At 42.9% G+C, this 19,012-nt stretch overlaps 1 protein-coding gene across 1 annotated transcript in view; it reads right to left on the reverse strand.

The window, feature by feature from the left end:
• Positions 1-19,012, reverse strand: part of LOC144597982 (P-selectin-like) — a 54,836-nt gene that overhangs the window by 12,417 nt on the left and 23,407 nt on the right. Inside the window, exon 9 of the mRNA XM_078407848.1 lies at positions 522-666. Within this exon, the coding sequence (XP_078263974.1) occupies positions 522-666 (145 nt within the window). The remainder of the gene's footprint in view (positions 1-521; positions 667-19,012) is intronic.

Genomic DNA, 19,012 nt, shown 5'->3' on the forward strand with positions numbered 1-19,012 from the left:
GTTATATATAGATTATTGCCATTTTATGGAAAATGTAAGTCTTCTATTTCTGCCACCCATAAAGTTATCCGGAATCTGTTTAGGAGCTAGGGTAAGGTGTTTCTTTCTATCCCAATTGCAACAAAGAAACCCATTCTCTTTCTTTGTGACATGTTTTGATTTTCTGCAGAAGACTTCCCATGGCATTTTTGAATGCAATTTTAGCTTAAGGGCAAATAATGTGGAATACATGTTGGATTGGATGAAAAAAGGATTGGATTGAGACCAAATAAGCTCCATTTAGTATGGCCTTTATAGCCATTAAACAGAGGAATTTGGGCAGATTTGAACCCCTCTCCATATGAAAGTCCTGCATCTGACATGCTGAAATACCAAGTGTATTCTTCTTTGCTAGTTGTCACTGCACCTTGTTAGTATCATAATGCCTTAATCCGTATTTAAGGGAATGGGACGCAGCTGCTGCAATCGCAGTGTTAAAATGCAATACGATATCCTTGTATTTTACATCACTACCATCTTACCAAGTACAACAATGGCGATGAACTGCATTCGACTTCCACTTCCCAGTATTTGTGAGGTTTGTTGGGTGACTTTCATTGCCATTTTGTTGTATCTACAGATAATAAGGTGTGATTGATAATTGTTGTCAATTAGAAATGACGACATCTTAAATGTATATCACAAATTTTACTCAATAACGCATTATGTTTAATAATCGATTGTAAGGCTTAATCTTCATGTATGTCACAAATATGAAATTATGGCATACAATGTTCATATTTCGCAGCCTAGTAGCTTCTGTTACACAATTTCACACAAACATGTTAATGTCATAATTTAAAAAACATGATTCTTCATGAAACATATCTATGACTCAGTCTCCTCAACTCGTAGAGACATCAAGCTTTGGGCTGGAAAAGCCATAGTCCTGACGGGACTTTCCTCCTGAGTGACTATTATTGTACAGAATCATGCTTGCTATTCCCTCCAGTCAGGTACAGCAACCACTAGCAAAATTCTGGTTGCAACCAATACAGAGCAAAATGTAATAACTTTCCAGGTTTTAAGGCCCATATATATTTTTTTAAATTGCATGAGCAAACTAATTTCTCCCTTGACTAAAATTTATCCCTTGAATAAGCAATGGTAGATGAACCCTACAAAGTCTTCAGTTTTCATATGATATATATATAGGCATATATCATATCATATGATATATGCTATGATACCTGGCAGCATAACCTGTGGCTGCTCGATCTGTATTGCTCTTCGGAGATACCGATCTGCTCTAAAGCTGTCATTTGCTCATGGAGTCATAGGGTGATATAATGTGGAAACAGGCACTTCGGCCCAACTGGCCAACATGTCCAGCTATACTAGTCCCACCTGCCTGCGCTTGGTCCATATCCCTCCAAACTTGTCCTATCTATGTACCTGTCTAGCTGTTTCTTAAATGTTGAGATAGTCCCAGCCTGAACGACCTCCTCTGGCAGCTTGTTCCATGCACCCACCACCCTTTGTGTGAAATTGTGAAATATTTCTGTGCTGGCTGCTGGTACTGTTGAGAGTGGGATCCATCTAGGATTTATATTATGAGTCAGGACATATTTTATAGTTGGCTCTGCATTGCCAAATAATTATTTTTATTATAAACCTGTTCCTTATAGCTGGCTGTTTTGCCAAGTGGCTGTTTTGGGTTCATTCTGTCCCAAACAACGATTACTTTGGCAGCAACTCATTATTTCAGAAGAAAAGGTTCTGAAGAGAATCTTATCTGGAGAAAAGGTTTGTCAATGTTATTTTCAGACGAGAAAATTTATGTTGAAGAATAGAACAAAAATTGGATTTAATATCAGATTTTAGGATGACATTGGTTTTGGCATCATAAGTTTCACATTTCCCAACATTGTATCTGTGCCATGAATAGTATTAATCTTATCTCTGAGTGAGTAGGTTTTGTGTTTAAGTCCCACGGTGGAGGTTTAAACACATATATCTAGGCTGGCACCGAGGCAGTGAAAGAGCACTGTGCTGTTAAATGCGTTGTTTCTCAGGTGAGTTGTTGGTTTGAGTTCATGCCTGCTATCTGAAGCAGGTCTCAAATATCCAACACCCGCAATAACCTGCCCAGTGGATATCTTTCAATCGCCATCCCAAATCAATAAGTATCTGATCTCGATTGAATGGGGGAACTTGCTGCGTGTGATTTCAGCACTACTTTACCAAAATAATCACACTTTGAACTGCACCGTAAAGCACTTTGGGGTCTTGCCAAAATATATTTTCTCAAGTGCTGATTGTTACAGATTGGGACTGAGCTAGCTTGCATCAGCATATATGTGGTAACGTGCTGTCGGTACCAGCACATTTGCTCATCACCTCCACAAAGGTAGCAATATCTAACCTGCCATGACCCTCACGTACAAATTTGATTTACTTGGCCTTTTTATATGCTTCCCTTCCGAATTTAAAAAAAAATTTCATTAACTGCAAATCATCTCTTTCTCTGATTCCATTGTCCTATGAACCAAAACTGAACATCCTACAGCACATCGAATAAAAGATAATTTGAAGGAATTGTCAAGTTTTAAGAAATTAGCACGTTATGGTGTCAGTAAAGAATCTTATACTCTTCCAAATATAAGATTTGATAACGTCAACAACTTTCCATGCAGAAAACACAGTAGCCTATATTATGATATAATATATTATGATATAATATATATATTCATAATATCCCAGATCCAGTATCAATATATATCAATATATCCCTTACCAGGTCCCGACACAGAGCACCGCAGTTGATTCTTCGGCTTTGTGAATGTTCACTTGAAGGTTGGATGAACCGAACTTAGTTGTGTCTGTTGAACTGCTGTGGGAAAGAACACTGCCGTTTCACTGTAGCAGGTGGCCTTATATCTTTATTCACAGTTTCCTGTCCTTTTCCGGAAAGTTTCCCCATGTCATGAACTAATTAGAATAAAATGGACGGAACTCTATTTTTAATGGCCAAATGTTTATGGACAGACATCAAAGATTTTATCTGTCGCCTGCCTTGAAAGAGAATTCCCATCAGTTCCTGCGTTACAGATTTGTCCATCTTTGGTGTAATGTTTCAATTATTTAATTTGCCAGTGTAATATGCTTTCCAAAAAATGTTAGCTGTGGTTATGAGAGAGATGCCACAACTGACCAGGCTACCAAAAAACCTTGTTTCACAAGTTCAGCCTTATTCAAATTATGAAGTGACCACTGTGCACCAGTCTTCCTTATCTTTCTCACACCACTTGCACCCCTTTAACATTGCTGGTTGTGCCATTCTCCTTCAAAGCCTTTTCTATGTTTAATGGCCTCGGTTGCTTCCACTTACTTCACGCATATCTGGTCATAACAAGAGAATGGCCTGAAAAGGTGAGTGTGCCCTCAGCTTCACCAGGGAGTGACCTTGGCTACTTATTTCACAGGCTCATTCCGTTCTTTGGTCTGAAGATGTCTCTGGTTCCATTCCTGTTTCTAGTATATCTCACCATCATTCATTGCCCCAGTAAGGTCAAACCATTTGATGAGCTAAGGTTTCTGCTAGTTGAATATTGAGAAGTTATTGCCTTTGGCCCCTATGTTCAATGGCCACCAATTCCATTCCCCTTTCCTACCAGTGTCTCAGGCTGAACGAGGTTGTTTCAATCAGTAATGCTCACGCTCACACTGAGGCAGGCTTCCAGACCAATAATGTTTCCTTCTCAGACAGCCACAAACCATCTACTACAGTCTGGTGGGATTGCTGGAGATCCCCAGACGTGACTTCTTGGGCTTCCTCACATCTCACCATTACAGTCATGGAGTCATAGGGTATAAAGCTATACAGCACAGCAACAGGCCCTTCAGTCCAACTCATCCAAGGTACCTACCCGAGCTAGTCCCATTGGCAAGTGTTTAGTTTAGTTTAGTTTAGAGATACAGCGCGGAAACAGGCCCTTCGGCCCACCGGGTCCGCGCCGACCAGCGATCCCCGCATATTAGTCCTATCCTACACACACTAGGGTCATTTTTTACATTTACCAAGCCAATTAACCTACATACCTGTACGTCTTTGGAGTGTGGGAAGAAACCGTAGATGTTGGAGAAAACCCATGCAGGTCACGGGGAGAACGTACAAACTCCATACAGACAGCGCCTGTAGTTGGGATCGAACCTGGATCTCCGGCGCTGCATTCGCTGTAAGGCAGCAACTCTACCGCTGCGCCACCATGCCACCCTGTGTTTGGCCCTTACTCCTGGGATGGCAATGTCTTCGGCATTTATCTCTGCAATTCCTTTAGGAACCACCCTGTATCGCAGCTTCTTTTTCTCTGATATTTGGCCAACCTTTCAGTCGGCGGTCTTAATATTCTCATCTGGGGCCAACGATTCTTTGTGATACCACTCCTGTGAAGAACCATGGGCCACGTTATCATGTTAAAAACTTTATGTAAGGGCAGAGTGTGGACATGCAGGATAAAACTAATGACAAAGTTACCGCCTGACTTGCTGAGTGTTTCCAGCATTTTCCGCTTTTGATCACCAACACACATTATTATCATTATTGCAGTTCTGTTTGTGGGAGCTTTCTGTGCATGAATTTCCACATTCCAACAATGTCCACACTTCTTTGGGTGCAAACAGTTTTGAGAGATCTTGAAAGGGACGTGGAAAATGCTTTCTAAATGCAAGTGGCTGCGTTCACATGCAAGGCCAAATAATGAGTGTCAGCTAGCAATCATCGCCTTGGCGGCAGCACCATATCCTGCCGCCACAAGCAGGAGTCATTAGGTGCGATGTCAAAATATGAACTCTCGCCAGCTTTCTTCCCTCGCTGAGGTGTGAAGCTTCTGTCGCCACTCTGGCTCAAATGCTGCCAGTGTTGTCCAGGAATCGAGACTGATCTGTGTTATTCATCACAAACAGGATGATGCATTTTCCACCGTGACAATCAAGGAGCTGCCTTTAAAAAGAGCACCTATTGACAGAAGACATTTCCTCTCTTTTATAATCATTTCCACACTCACAGCCAGAAGTGTGACTCGTGACGAGAACTAAAGCTTTTCCAATAAGGAAGGAAAGTGCCGTATTCTGTCCAAAAAAAGGCTTCTGTGCCTCTTCTTGTCAGATAACCTAGTGCCAGAATCGACTAGAAAATATGGGACCGTGCCGGTAACTGACTACTTTAACCCCTTTTGAAGTTAGCACAAGGTTCATATACAGTAAATATTTTTGTTGGTTTTGTATGCAGCAGGTGAGAACTAAATTAAATCAGTATTTACTAAACATGCACTTGACACCAACTGGTTATTCCATGAGCAGCTGATCAGACTCTCTGAAGCTAATGTAACCCGAAAGGGATGGACAGCACCTAACTGAATACGCTGCATCTACACTCCCTACAAAGTTCCGTCAGTATATCCATCTATTCTTTTCCTTCATCCACTTTAGCTTCCCTTAAGTGTATCAAAAGTGTTTTATATAGGACATATACACCGATCAGTCAAAACATTATGACCTGAAGAGCCAAAACATTATGACCACCTGCCTAATATGCTGTTGGTCCTCCGTGTGCAGCCCCATAGGCAGCAGGGTGCGATGCACTGTGTATGGTGACACATTCCTCCCGTGACCACCATTAAAATTTTCTGTGACTTGTGCCACAGTAGACCTTCTGTCGGCTCGGACCAGACAGGATAGCCTTCATTGCCCTCGCGCATTGATGAGCCTTGGGCACCCAACACCCTGTCGCCGGTTTGTGGTTTGTCCCTCCTCGGACCACTGTCGGTAGGTACTCACCACTGCTGACTGGGAGCACCCCACAATCCTTGCCGTTTCAGAGATGCTCTGACCCAGTCGACCGGCCATAACAATTTGGCCCTTGTCAAAGTCGCTCAGGTCTTTACTCCTGCCCATTTCTCCTGCATCCAACACATCAACTTCATGAACTGACTGTTCACTTGCTGCCTAATATATCCCACCGCTTGACAGGTGCCATTGTAACAAGATAATCAATGTTATTCACTTTGCCTGTCAGTGGTCATAATGTTTTGGCTCGGTGTATCATGGGGTCCCAGGTGTTCATTGGAAGCAGGAAGATCCCAAAACATGGCCCCATACATGAACAATGGTAGCAAACAATGTTTCCTACATTCCATTAATGTTTGGAATATTGTGCCTTAAAAAGGAATAGTTTTTTTTTTTAATTACTCAATCAGCACAGGACAAAAGAACAACAGGATGTTATCTGAGACAGATCCCCAATCAAGGGCTCACAACGGGCAAGGCAGAGGTAGCCTTAAGCTAATGCGTAGAGAGGCAGCAGCAGACAGCAGGTGAAAGCAAAGCCTTACAATGCTTCATGATTACAGTGCCCCATACTTAATGAGACACAACACAATTTGTGCTCTCATGGGTCTTGACTCGAAACATTGACAATTCCCTCCACCTCAACCTGCTGTGTTGCTCCAGCTTAAAACAAAGTGCTGGCACAACTCAGCAGGTCAGGCAGCATCTGTGGCGGGAAGTGGAGAGATGACGTTTCGATTGGAACCCTTTCTCAAGACCCAAAACGTCACATGTCCATTTCTCCTGAGTACAAATGTAGATACAAAATACTGGAGTAACTCAGCGGGTCAGGCAGCATCCCAGGAGACAAGGAATGGGTGAGGTTCCGGGTCGAGACCCTTCTTCAGACTGAGTACATCCAGCAGTACATTCTCGGGCAGCCTTGTCTGTTTCAGATACTAATGTCCTCCCAATTTTAACCATTTTATTTCACATGACTGGCATTTCTGAATTTATTTTTAAATATCCGTGTCCAACAAAGGTGAAATGAGCAGAAAAACTATGCAGGGCGCAATTTCAAATCAGATTACATATTTTGATCAAACATTACATTAATTTCCCTTATTTTAATTTCATCTTGTGAAATTAAAACATGTGAAAAGTTCTAAATAAAACATTTCCTGTTATATGTCGTCATGCGATAAATAACTGTAAGTCTGACGTTGTTTTACCATATTAGTAACTTTATCTCAACGTCTGTCCAATCCATCACGCGTATGAGACTATTCATCGGACGTTCAGGCTGTAATGCTTCCGCTGTAGAACAGCATCTCTGGAGCGAAACACCACAATGAGTCACCACCCTTAGGACAGAAAAAGAGGACAGTTCCCAAAGAGATAAACAAATTGCCAGTCAAAATAGATATTTGAGCGTAAGTGAAAAATTCGCTTTAAATTTTTTGTATTAAAATTTTGTAAATTTTAAATATTGTGTATTATTTTATTGAATGTTCACTTAGGGATTCAAGGAGGCGTTTTTGTCAAGTTCTCTCTCTCCTGAGACTTGTTTTAAATCCCACAAATATATGTGTCTGAAAGATAATCAGGCGATCCAAGACGTTGGGGAATAACTTAGCAAGGCCGACGCTCCGGAAAACTGATGACTTCATGAGTGAATTACTTGTCATGAGTCAGAATCAATACAGAGTCAAATAGGCCCTTTGGTCCAACTTGTTCATGCCAAATAAAATATCCCTATATACCAGTCCCATTTGCCTACATTTGCCCCATATCCCTTTAAACATTTCCTATCCATATACCTGTCCAAATGTCTTAAATGTGATTTTATCTGCTCAACCACTTTGACTGGCAACTCGTTCCATATATCTATCACCTTTGTATGGAAAAAGTTGCCTCTCATGTTCCTATTAAATTTTAACCCACTACCTTAAACATGGAACAGTGTAGCGAAAGAACAGACCATTTGGCCCACAAAGTCTGTGCGAACATGATGCCAACCCCATCACTTAACTACGTGCATATAACCCATATCCCTCCATTCCCTGCATATCCACCAAGCATGACATTCGGAGGCTGCAACAAATCGTTCGATCAGTTCAGAAGGTTGTCGGCTGCAATCTTCCCCCCAATGACGAACTGTACACTGCAAGGGCCAGGAAGCGAGCGAGCAAGATCACCTGTTCAGTACTGCCTTCAACCACTGAAGGTCACCTCACCTTCTGTCTCCTTTCTCTGTTCATTTATTTATTTACTTATTTATCTATTTATTCATTTCCCTATGTTCTCAAAATCTCTGTAAAGCGTCTTTGAGTATATGAAAAGCGCTATATAAATAAAATGCATTATTATTATTATTATCTCTGACCCCTCTCACCCTGGCCACAAACTCTTTGAAGCACTTCCCTCTGGAAGGTAGAGGCACTTCCATCTGTCAAAGCAGCCACAGCCAGACATAAAAACAGCATTTTTCTGAGAGTAGTAGCTCTACTCAATAACCAAAAGTCTGTAGTCTCTTTTTGCTCTGGTTTATTTCACTCACATGTTTAAACTAATGCTGCATTCTTAATATTTTAATGTTTTATGCTTTATTCTTAATTGTTTACTGTATGTTCGTGTTGTTACTTGCGAGCGGAGCACCAAGGCACATTCCTTGTATGTGTATATACTTGGCCAATAAACTTATTCATTCATTCATATGCCTAACCAAAAGTCTTTTAAATACCACTAATGTATCAGCTTCAACCATGGGATTGATAATGCCCATTTGAGAAACATAGATTCTGCCACATTGGCATTTACAACGGGCTTCTGCCACCTTGGCATTTACAACAGGCTTCTGCCACCCTGGCATGTGTAACAGGCTTCTGCCACCCTGGCATTTACAATGGGCTTCTGCCACCCTGGCATGTGTAACAGGCTTCTGCCACCTTGGCATTTACAACGAGCTTCTGCCACCCTGGCATGTGTAACAGGCTTCTGCCACCCTGGCATTTACAATGGGCTTCTGTATCACCCAATGTTGTAAATGCCATCTCAAAAAGCTCTTTCTCTACTTTGGACAGTTATTGGCTGGAGATTCCCGAAAGTCAATGGAGATGTTGTATTTTTTGCCTTTGTCTCAGGTAAGCTCTTCCTGTTAAGTGAGCTGACAATCGTATTAGTATGTTTTCCCTGAGCCAAAATGGAATCAATATGTTCAGGGACTGGAGTGGGAATAGGTTTCCACGACTGGTCTCTGATGTTGCAAGTTAAGCTGGACTTTCAACGGCTCATAGTCGACTGTTTCATAATCCTGGTCGTCTGTCCCTGTCTTTTCCTGAATTTCACTTTTTTCCCAGCTGGGACTTTCCGAAACAATGGGCTTAAAACATTTCTTGAAGAACAAAGTCGAGCAAATTTAATTTCAACAGTCTGTGGGGAAATGACATCAAAGCTTGTTTATTATAATGTAATTAGTCATCGCCTCTGAACAATCATTTAAGAATCGTCTTTTTTCCCTGAGGAAGAGTGATTAGTAAAATCCCAGTAAAAGACATAATGTGCTGGAGTAACTCAGCGGGTCAGGGAGCATCTCTGGAGAACATGGATAGGTGACATTTTAGAGTGCTGGAGTAACTCAGCGGGTCAGGCAGCATCTCTGGAGAATATAGATTGGTGACATTTCACAGAGTGCTGGAGTAACTCAGTGGGTCAGGCAGTATCTCTGGAGAACATGGATCGGTGACGTTCCGGGTTGGGACCCTTGAAGAAACATGTGTCATTTTTTCTAAACAAGCATCTGCAGTTCCTTGTGTAATATCTCAGAACAGCTACATATAAGGCCGTAGCTGGGCGATTCTGATGTGGTCTCACATGCAGTATTAGAGTTAGACAGCACAGAAACAGGTCCATTGGTTATTGAATCGTTGAGAGCCCATCTAGCAACACTTAATCAACTCCACCTAGATTCTACCACTCACCTGTACTTGAAAGGCAATTTAGAACAACTAATTAATGTGCCAAATCAAATGTCTTTAGGGTGTGGGAAACAACCAGAGGTCCAGGGAAAATCTCATGTGGTCACAGGGAGAACATGCAAACTCCTCACAGGCAGCATCTGGAATTAGGATTGAACCCTGGTTGCTGGAACTGTGAGGCAGCAGAACTACTTGATATTAGTGTTACCCTAACCTGCACAATTATCACATATTTTTGTGCAAAGTCAATTTTGTTGTACATCGTTGCAGACCAAACCAGAAGCTCACAACAAAAGGGGCTTCTTGTTAAAACCAGACAAAACAGTAGGCAATATGAGTGGCATACTTTGGGCAATAAAATACCTTTCTGAAGCATTTTTACTGTCGAGAAGCTATCGAAAGAAAAATAGATGCTGCCCAGGATTCGTGGCACTGAGATTGTGATCTGACTTTTCATTTCAGTACTTTGGTGGGTTTCCTCTTTTTGCCCTGTGCACCCATCAAGTGAAAGTGCACCAGCAAACCAAAGCTGCACTCAGATAGGAGAACAGAATAGAAACTGTAACTAACTGAGATTGGTACACCTCATTAACCCACAGATGCCACTTCCTGAGGTTGGTAATGCCCATTATATTATCAGAAAGATGCCTAGAACATGATGTGTCCTAAGTCAGTTATGTTTCTTATCAGGATCCAGCTTAGAGATAGTCATAGATATAGTGTGGAAACAGGCCCTTCGGTCCAACTTGCCCACAACGGCCAGCAAGTCCTAACTACACTAGTCCCGCCCGCCTGTGTTTGGCAAAGATATGATGTGATGTAAAAATGTTCAACTCCAAACGTCTCTATCTCCTATGTTTCTGTGCCCATTTCTTCCCATGATATTCAAATTCTGATCATTCTTGAAGGTGCGAGCAAAAGTAATTCCATTTATGAAAACTTGAGTCTAGTCTTTCCTCCATTAAAGAGGAAAGAGGGTGTCTGAGGAAATCAGTGGGTGAAACCTTAAGAACTACTCTCAGATTTAGTCACCGCCATTAGCGTGGTATCTTCAGTGACTTTAGTTTAGTTTAGATTACAGTGTGGAAACAGCCCCTACGACCCACCAAGTCCGTGCCGACCACTATCACCCTTACACTAGTTCTTTCCTGGACACTAGCGACAATTTTACATAAGCCAATTAACCTACATCATTCCAGCCTCACTAAAGAGAAGACGAATCAAAAAGAAAGCTCTGGCTTGGATGAAAGATTACTTCATGCCGAAAGTCTGATATGTACTGTTTTGGGATAATAAGTCCTGAAACATTCATTCTTGTTTCTCTTCCAAGTTAGGAAAAGGAGACGTACAACGAGATCTGGGTGTCCTAGTGCATCAGTCACTGAAAGGAAGCATGCAGGTACAGCAGGCAGTGAAGAAAGCCAATGGAATGTTGGCCTTCATAACAAGAGGAGTTGAGTAAGTTGAGTATAGGAGCTAAGAGGTCCTTCTGTAGTTATATAGGGCCCTAGTGAGACCACACCTGGAGTACTGTGTGCAGTTTTGGTCTCCAAATTTGAGGAAGGATATTCTTGCTATTGAGGGCGTGCAGCGTAGGTTTACTAGGTTAATTCCCGGAATGGTGGGACTGTCATATGTTGAAAGACTGGAGCGGCTAGGCTTGTATACACTGGAATTTAGAAGGATGAGAGGGGATCTTATCGTGACATATAAGATTATTAAGGGATTGGACACGTTAGAGGCAGGAAACATATTCCCAATGTTGGGGGAGTCCAGAACCAGGGGCCACAGTTTAAGAATAAGGAGTCGGCCATTTAGAACGGAGATGAGGAAAAACTTTTTCAGTCAGAGAGTTGTAAATCTGTGGAATTCACTGCCTCAGAAGGCAGTGGAGGCCAATTCTCTGAATGCATTCAAGAGAGAGCTAGATAGAGCTCAAGGATAATGGAGTCAGGGGGTATGGGGAGAAGGCAGGAACGGGGTACTGATTGAGAATGATCAGCCATGATCACATTGAATGGTGGTGCTGGCTCAAAGGGCTGAATGGCCTACTCCTGCACCTATTGTCTATTGTCTTCGATATACACTGTCTGACCCACTGAGTGTTTCAGTATTTTCTGTTTTTGTTACAGGAAAATCAAACCTTCTTTGTCTGATTGTTTTTTTCTAATGCAGCAACATCCAAACATACACTATGAATATGAGTGGGGAAAGCTGAGCAGTATTATGTTTTTTGAGGGAAGTAGTCATTCTGGTTTAATCTTGCTACGTGGTTATCTTCAAACCTCATCGTATCTTCCTGTTATTTTGATTAACGATGAGTTCTTGCAGCATATCTCGTCTTGTTTACCTGCGGTTTCAATTTTCTTCCTGAAAGTGTGCACAAGGGCAGGATATGACTCAGCACTTAAACTCCCACTCCCATTCCCAATCTGACCTTTCGGTCCTGGGCCTCCTCCATTGTCAGAGTGAGGCCCAGCGCAAACTGGAAGAACAGCACCTCATATTTCGCTTGGGTAGCTTACAGCCCAGCGGTATGAACATTGACTTCTCTAACTTCAGGTAGCCCTTGCTTTCTCTCCCTCTCCACTACCTCCCCATTCCCAGTTCTCCCACCAGTCTTACTGTCTCCGACTACATTCTGTCTCTGTCCCGCACACTCCCCTGACATCAGTCTGAAGAAGGGTCTCGACCCAAAACGTCACCCATTCCTTCTCTCCAGAGATGCAGCCTGTCCCGCTGAGTTACTCCAGCATTTTGCATCTGCCTCCGGCAGGATAGAACTACCAGGCCCGTCAAGCCTGCCACATAATTCCATATGATCATGGTTGATATACAGGTGCTCCTCAGCTTACGACGGGGTTCCGTTCTGAAAAACCCATCGCAAACCGAAAATATTGTAAGTCGAAATGCATTGAATACACGCGATCACGTGGCCGGAAGCGAGCTGCAGCTCGCTAAGGAGCGCTGCCGTTTGCACCATCGCAAAGTCGAACTATCGCAAGTGGGAGCATCGTAAGCCGGGGAGCACCGGTATGCTGGCCTCAGCTACACCTCTTGTACCACTTCCCCTTGTCCTCTTTTTATTCATCTTTCAACTATTTAGTTATCTTCATCTCAAGTATAACTAATGATCTGGCCTCTGCCATCCTAAAGGGCAGAGATTTCCAGAGATTCACTATCCTCTTGAAAGATTTTAAATGTAAACACACCAGTTTTAAATGGACGGCCTCTTATCTTGACGCTATGTTTGTTAGTACAGCGCTTTCAGTGCCAGAGACCCGTGTTCAGTCCCGACTACAGGTGCTTTTCGTACGGAGTTTGTACGTTCTCCCCGTGACCGCGTGGGCTTTCTCCGAGAGCTTCGGTTTCCTCCCACACTCCAAAGACGTGCAGGTTTGTAGGTTAATTGGCTTTGTATAAATGTAAATCGTGTGTGTAGGATAGTGTTCGAATGCATGGATCACTGGTCGGCACGGACCCGGTGCGTCTAAGGGCCTGGTTCCGCGGTGTATCTCTAAACGAAACTAAATTAAACTACATTTTATTCTGTTCACTAAGAACTGGGAGCCAGAAACTCTCAGTTGTAACATCCTCTACTAGTTGTATCTCTCCAGCCTGAAACTTGGTAATCATTTTAAAACCATGAATTGATAAGAATCACACACAGTCATAAATAGAGGTAAATAGTTCACTGGTCTTAAAACATTCGTATGGTTAAACTCAAAGGTTTAGGGAACTCAAATAATAAATATATCAGCAGGTTAGACTGGAAACATCTCGAGATCCGTCAAGCTTTCTCTGCTCGCCGGGGATTGTGTTTAAGTAAAATAATTAGATGATCAATTCTTATAAATAAATAGGGCATAAAAATCTTACAGAATTGTTCAAATGATGTTGTTAATGTGAAATCCTTGTCCCCAAAGCCGCAATGACTCATGATTACTCATATTGTCTCATACTATGATTCAGCCCATCGTGTCTGTGGCAGTTCTCAGGTCAATCAATCCCTCCTGTTCCCCCGGTTATTGCCTGTAAATTATTTTCCATCCTAAATTAACCTTTTGTTGTCCAAATACCCACCTGCGTTGTGGGATAAAGGATGTACCGGTGGGCTATCATGGCCAATTAACCCATCAGTACACATTTGTGATGGGGAAGGAAATCGGAGCATCTACGGGGAACCCACAAAGTCACAAGGAAAGGCTAGAAACTCCACCCAGATGACACTAAAGTTCAGGATTAAACCCACGTCACAGGAGCTGTGAGGCAGTGGCTCTACCAGCTGTACCACTGTAACACCATTTGTACAGTGGCACCACCATAAGGATAGCGGAGTCAGGGGGTATGGGGAGAAGGCAGGAACGGGGTGCTGATTGAGAATGATCAGCCATGATCACATTGAATGGTGGTGCTGGCTCGAAGGGCCGAATGGCCTCCTCCTGCACCTATTGTCTATTGTCTATTGTTTTCCTCTTCTGTTTCTCCTAAATAAGTTGTGCATCATGAACTTTCTGTTTTCGGCTTGGCGTCAGCTAGCTGATATTTCAGTATTTAGCTTGGTGTCTCCCCCAGTTTGGTGTTGAACATGGTGGCATTGTTTGGTGTTGAACATGGTGCCATTGTTGGATACCTGACGTGCAAGCTGTCAAACAGACCTGTAACTCTCAAACCTAGAGTTCCAACTGCCTGCGCGATCCAACTTCTGGATCATTTTGACTTCATTTGTTAACTCTCACATTTCCCCCAGCACCTTGGTTTGATCCTTTTGGTGTTGGTCAGCTTCGCAGTTCTGACCTGAAGAAACTCAGTTTGCTTCTTTTGTTTTTTCCCAGCAACTATCTCAAAACGCCAGGTGGAACTCCTGCCTCAGAAAAAACTTCCCTTGATGAGGAATCTGTTCAGCATCTCTCCCAAATTGCCAGGACAGAGATCAGGAGCTGTTGGTGCAAGGCTGCTTGGGGACATGCAATAGAGAAGGCCACATTTTATTTAGCTTTTTGATCAAATCCTGTCTGTGTTGGCTGTTGCTTTTCTGCCAAGTTGTTTCAATGAGGAGAGAGGAAGTCATGCAGGGTACTCTGGAGGATGAAAATAAGAGAGAAAGCCTTGAAGGATCTGCCAAAGTGTCTAAATGTTGGATAACAAGGGGCATTTTCTACTGGATATCTGCTGATTTGCCACACATCCATTGAAGGGCAATATTGTATTCCTTCCCCGCACCCTTGAAAAGTGGCAGGCCCTCAATAACAGAACTGGTGGAATCAGACAGTGGAGGAGGCCAGGGGCGAGTTAGCCATTGCTAGTGCTTCTCCACTCATGGGCCTCGAGCTTGTAATGTCAATCAGCGGGCCATGTGTAGGAAGCAACTGCTGATGTTGGTTTAAACCAAAGATAGACACAAAAAGCTGGAGTAACAGTGGGTCAGGCAGCATCTCTGGAGAAAAGGAATGGGTGACGTTTTGGGTCGGTTCCCTCTTCAGACAGCAAGCCATCTTCATTTGATGCCACTCGTACAAAGTTCTACCAGGCCTACACATAGCAAGGGTCTTGAGTAGTGCAGGTGACTTAAACTGGAAGTGTGAGGCCCCTCGGGTGTTAGCTGAGGGATCTGACTTTGCCTAAGTCGCTGTGAGAGAATTTCCAGAGTCCCCCTTACTGTGACTTGATGTCCTCTTCCAAGTTTTCTCTCTTGGAAGACTCCTCCCCACGGCTACCTCACCTGATAAGCACTTCCTCAACATTCAGCTGGGAATTTCCACAGAGGAGAGACGGCTATTTTGACCATGCTTACGGTAAAGTTAAGAGTTTAGGCTCCCTATGCAGGATAAGACCCTCAGCCTGCCCTCGACTTACAATAATAAGTTGGCAGCTTAGCTGCAACATTTCCACTTGAAATTTTCAGGAGGAAGTTTGGCTTTGATTGCTTTTTATGTGAGAGCACAGATAATCTTTTTTTGCCAACCGTCTGTCTGTCCCTTCCTTCTTTTGTTTGTTTGTATGTGTTAAATGTATGTTTTTAGTGTTCTTTAGCTTGTTTTATGTTGGGAGGGGGGGCAGTTGGGGGAAACCTTTTCTAATCTCTTACCTCGACGGAGAAGAGATTTTTTTCCATATCGTATCTCCGTCCGCACTGCGGCCTAACATCGAGGAGTTGGCGGCCTTTGCTGGAGACTGATTTCGAGAGCTCCACCGCAGTCGCCTGCGGACTTAACATCACGGAGCCCGCGATCCCTTTGCCAGGGATTGACCTCTGAGCTCCACCGCAGAAGTCTGCGGGACTTTAACATCGCGGAGCTCGCGGTCCCTGGTCAGAGACCGACTTCAGGATCTCCAAGTCGCGGGAGCTTCGACCGACCCAAAGCGGAGGCTTCAATGCCAGCTGGGGCAGCTTCGACTGCCCCGACACGGGGGTTTCGATCGCCCCGACGCGGGGGCTTCGACAGCCAGCTGGGGTAGCTTCGATCGCCCAGACTGTGGATGATTTGACTCCCCTGACCGCGGGAAAATAAAGAGGAAGAAGTTTGGACTTTTTTGCCTTCCATCACAGTGAGGAATGTGGGGAATCCGCTGTGGTGGATGTTTATGTTAACTTTTATGTAGTTGTGTGTCTTGTTGCTTTTTTTTAGTATGGCTGTATGGTAATTCGAATTTCACTGTGCCTTAATTGGCACACGTGACAATAAACTGACCTTGAAACCTTCAAACCAAGGACTTATTGTCCTTGTCATGAAATAAATGATGAACATGAATATTTCTGAAGAGTTATTGGGAATTTTGGGGAGGTGTTTATGGCAAAGATAAACTTTTTAAATGCACTTGTGTCCTTAGTGTTTTTGGAGTACACTTTACAAACTTTACAAATAAATTAAAACATTGCCATTTCATCTGCATTTTCCATGTTCCAACAGTGGCAGGATTTCAAACATATTTCCTTCCGTGTGTCAGCAGTGAGCAATATTCCAGTTAGATAATTTTTTTAAATTTGAACAAGATTAACAACAATCTTTTAAAGCATAACACTGTTTTATTTACAGACATGAATGAATTGCCATAATGTTACGTTGTTAGTGATGGATTGCCGATGTCTGTGTGGAAAGTCCTTTATTGCTCAACAGAGTTGAGAGTTGGTTGTTTATTTACTTGTACTTTCCCGGATACGCAGTGGCAAGTGTGATAATATCTAACTCACATTATTCCTACTTAGACCGTGAACAGCACATCAGTAACACAGGAAATTTATGTTGGCTAATGCAGTTCGCATTGGACCGAGGAACGGGTTGTAATATTTAAACTGAGTCAAGTATAAGCACTGTTAAACGAAGGAAAAAGTATCCACAGACCCTTTCTACACATAATTAATAAATTAATCTATTCCCTTCGCAAGATAAAAGCATGGTGGCAAAGGATTAGAGCCACTGGCTACTATTTAGAAATATTTGTCCAACCACTTCTCAGTGGTAGAAGCCAGATACTTGGGTGCACGTTCATCCCAGTCATTGAAAGCAAATATGTAGATGCAGCAAGTATATAAGAAGGCACGTAGAATGCACAAGGAATGTAATGCCTTGTTTTTTATTAATGCAGGCCCCGGGTAAGGTCATGCCTGGAGTACTGTGTGTGGTTTTGATCTCTTTATCCAAGGCTGTACTTTTCGTAGGGAGATTGCAACAATGCTTCACCGTTCCCATTCCAGGATCGTTGCGTGAGGAGAGATGTCAGTATTCGCCAGAGTTTAGAAAACTGAGAAGGAATCTCCCTGAAACATGCAAAATTCTGACGGTCTGAATGCAAGGAAGATAGCACACTGCTTGTTGCTGAGAGCCAGGGGGGCACAGTCTCGGGATACAGGGTAAATTATTGCGGACTTGTTGAGGAGAAATGTCTGCGTGCAGAGGGTGGAGAACGTATGGCATTCTCACTATGAGAGGTACAGTAGCTGAGAACATGTGGCTGAATATTTTTAAGGAGATAGCTTTCTAGTTACAAGTGGCATCAAGGGGTTTGAAGAGTGTGTGAGAATATGGTGTTGAGATGGCATAATCACATCAGGTAGAGGAGCAAGTTCAAGAGTTGAATGGCCAACACCTGCTATTTTCTACATTCCTGTAATTATCCCGATATTGCGGACAATGGCAATTTGAGTCTTGGACCTTCCTGGCCTGTATGGTTCAACTACTTATTTGGAAGAGCCTTTCAATTTGGATGTCTAATGTTGACCTTCAGGCAATGTTTATTAGAACAACGGGATCATCTGCTGAGAGGTCTGTGCCTGATGGTGACATCCTCCAATTCTGTCATTCTGACAGTTAGGAGTTCAAAGGGCAATCTGCCACACCAACAAATTAACTTTTATGAATAATTGATTTTAATAAGGCAAAAACCTATTTAATTTTCACAGGGAATGTAATAGCAGTTTTAATTCTCAAAAGGTATTCTCACATCTTAAAATTCTTTCTAATGTATTATTTGCCAACATTTATTGATCACCTTCACCACTCTTTGATGGACTCAGATGAGGTAAAACTTTTTCACCCAGAGTGTTGTGAATCTGTGGAATTCTGTGCCACAGAAGGCAGTGGAGGCCGATTCACTGGGTGTTTTCAAGAGAGAGTGAGATATAGCTCTTACGGCGAATGGAATCAAGGGATATTGCAAGAAAGCAGGAATGGGGTACTGATTTAGGATGATTTGCCATATATATATATATTTTTTTCATATTTCAGATACAGCGCGGAAACAGGTCTTTTCGGCCCACCAAGTCCGCACCGCCCAGTGATCCCCGCACACTAACACTATCCTACACACTAGGGACAATTTTTACATTTACCCAGTCAATTAACCTACATACCTGTACGTCATTGGAGTGTGGGAGGAAACCGAACATCTCGGAGAAAACCCACGCAGGTCACGGGGAGAACGTACAAACTCCTTACAGTACAGCACCCGTAGTCAGGATCGAACCTGAGTCTCCGGCGCTGCATTCGCTGTAAAGCAGCAACTCTACCGCTGCGCTACCGTGCCGCCATGATCATATTGAATGGTGGTGCTGGCTCAAAGGGCGGAATGGCCTACTCCTGCACCTGTTTTCTATGTTTCCACAGAAGGTGGCTTACCTGCTGAGTGTAGTTTTAGATTTCCACGATCTACAATTTTTTAAAACTTTTATTTTTAGTTTTAATTAATTGGATTCAGATTATCCAGATTTGAACTCACACTCCCAACCTTAG

This window comes from Rhinoraja longicauda, chromosome 11 (assembly GCF_053455715.1).
Source record: "Rhinoraja longicauda isolate Sanriku21f chromosome 11, sRhiLon1.1, whole genome shotgun sequence".
Classification (NCBI taxonomy): Eukaryota; Metazoa; Chordata; class Chondrichthyes; order Rajiformes; family Arhynchobatidae; genus Rhinoraja; species Rhinoraja longicauda.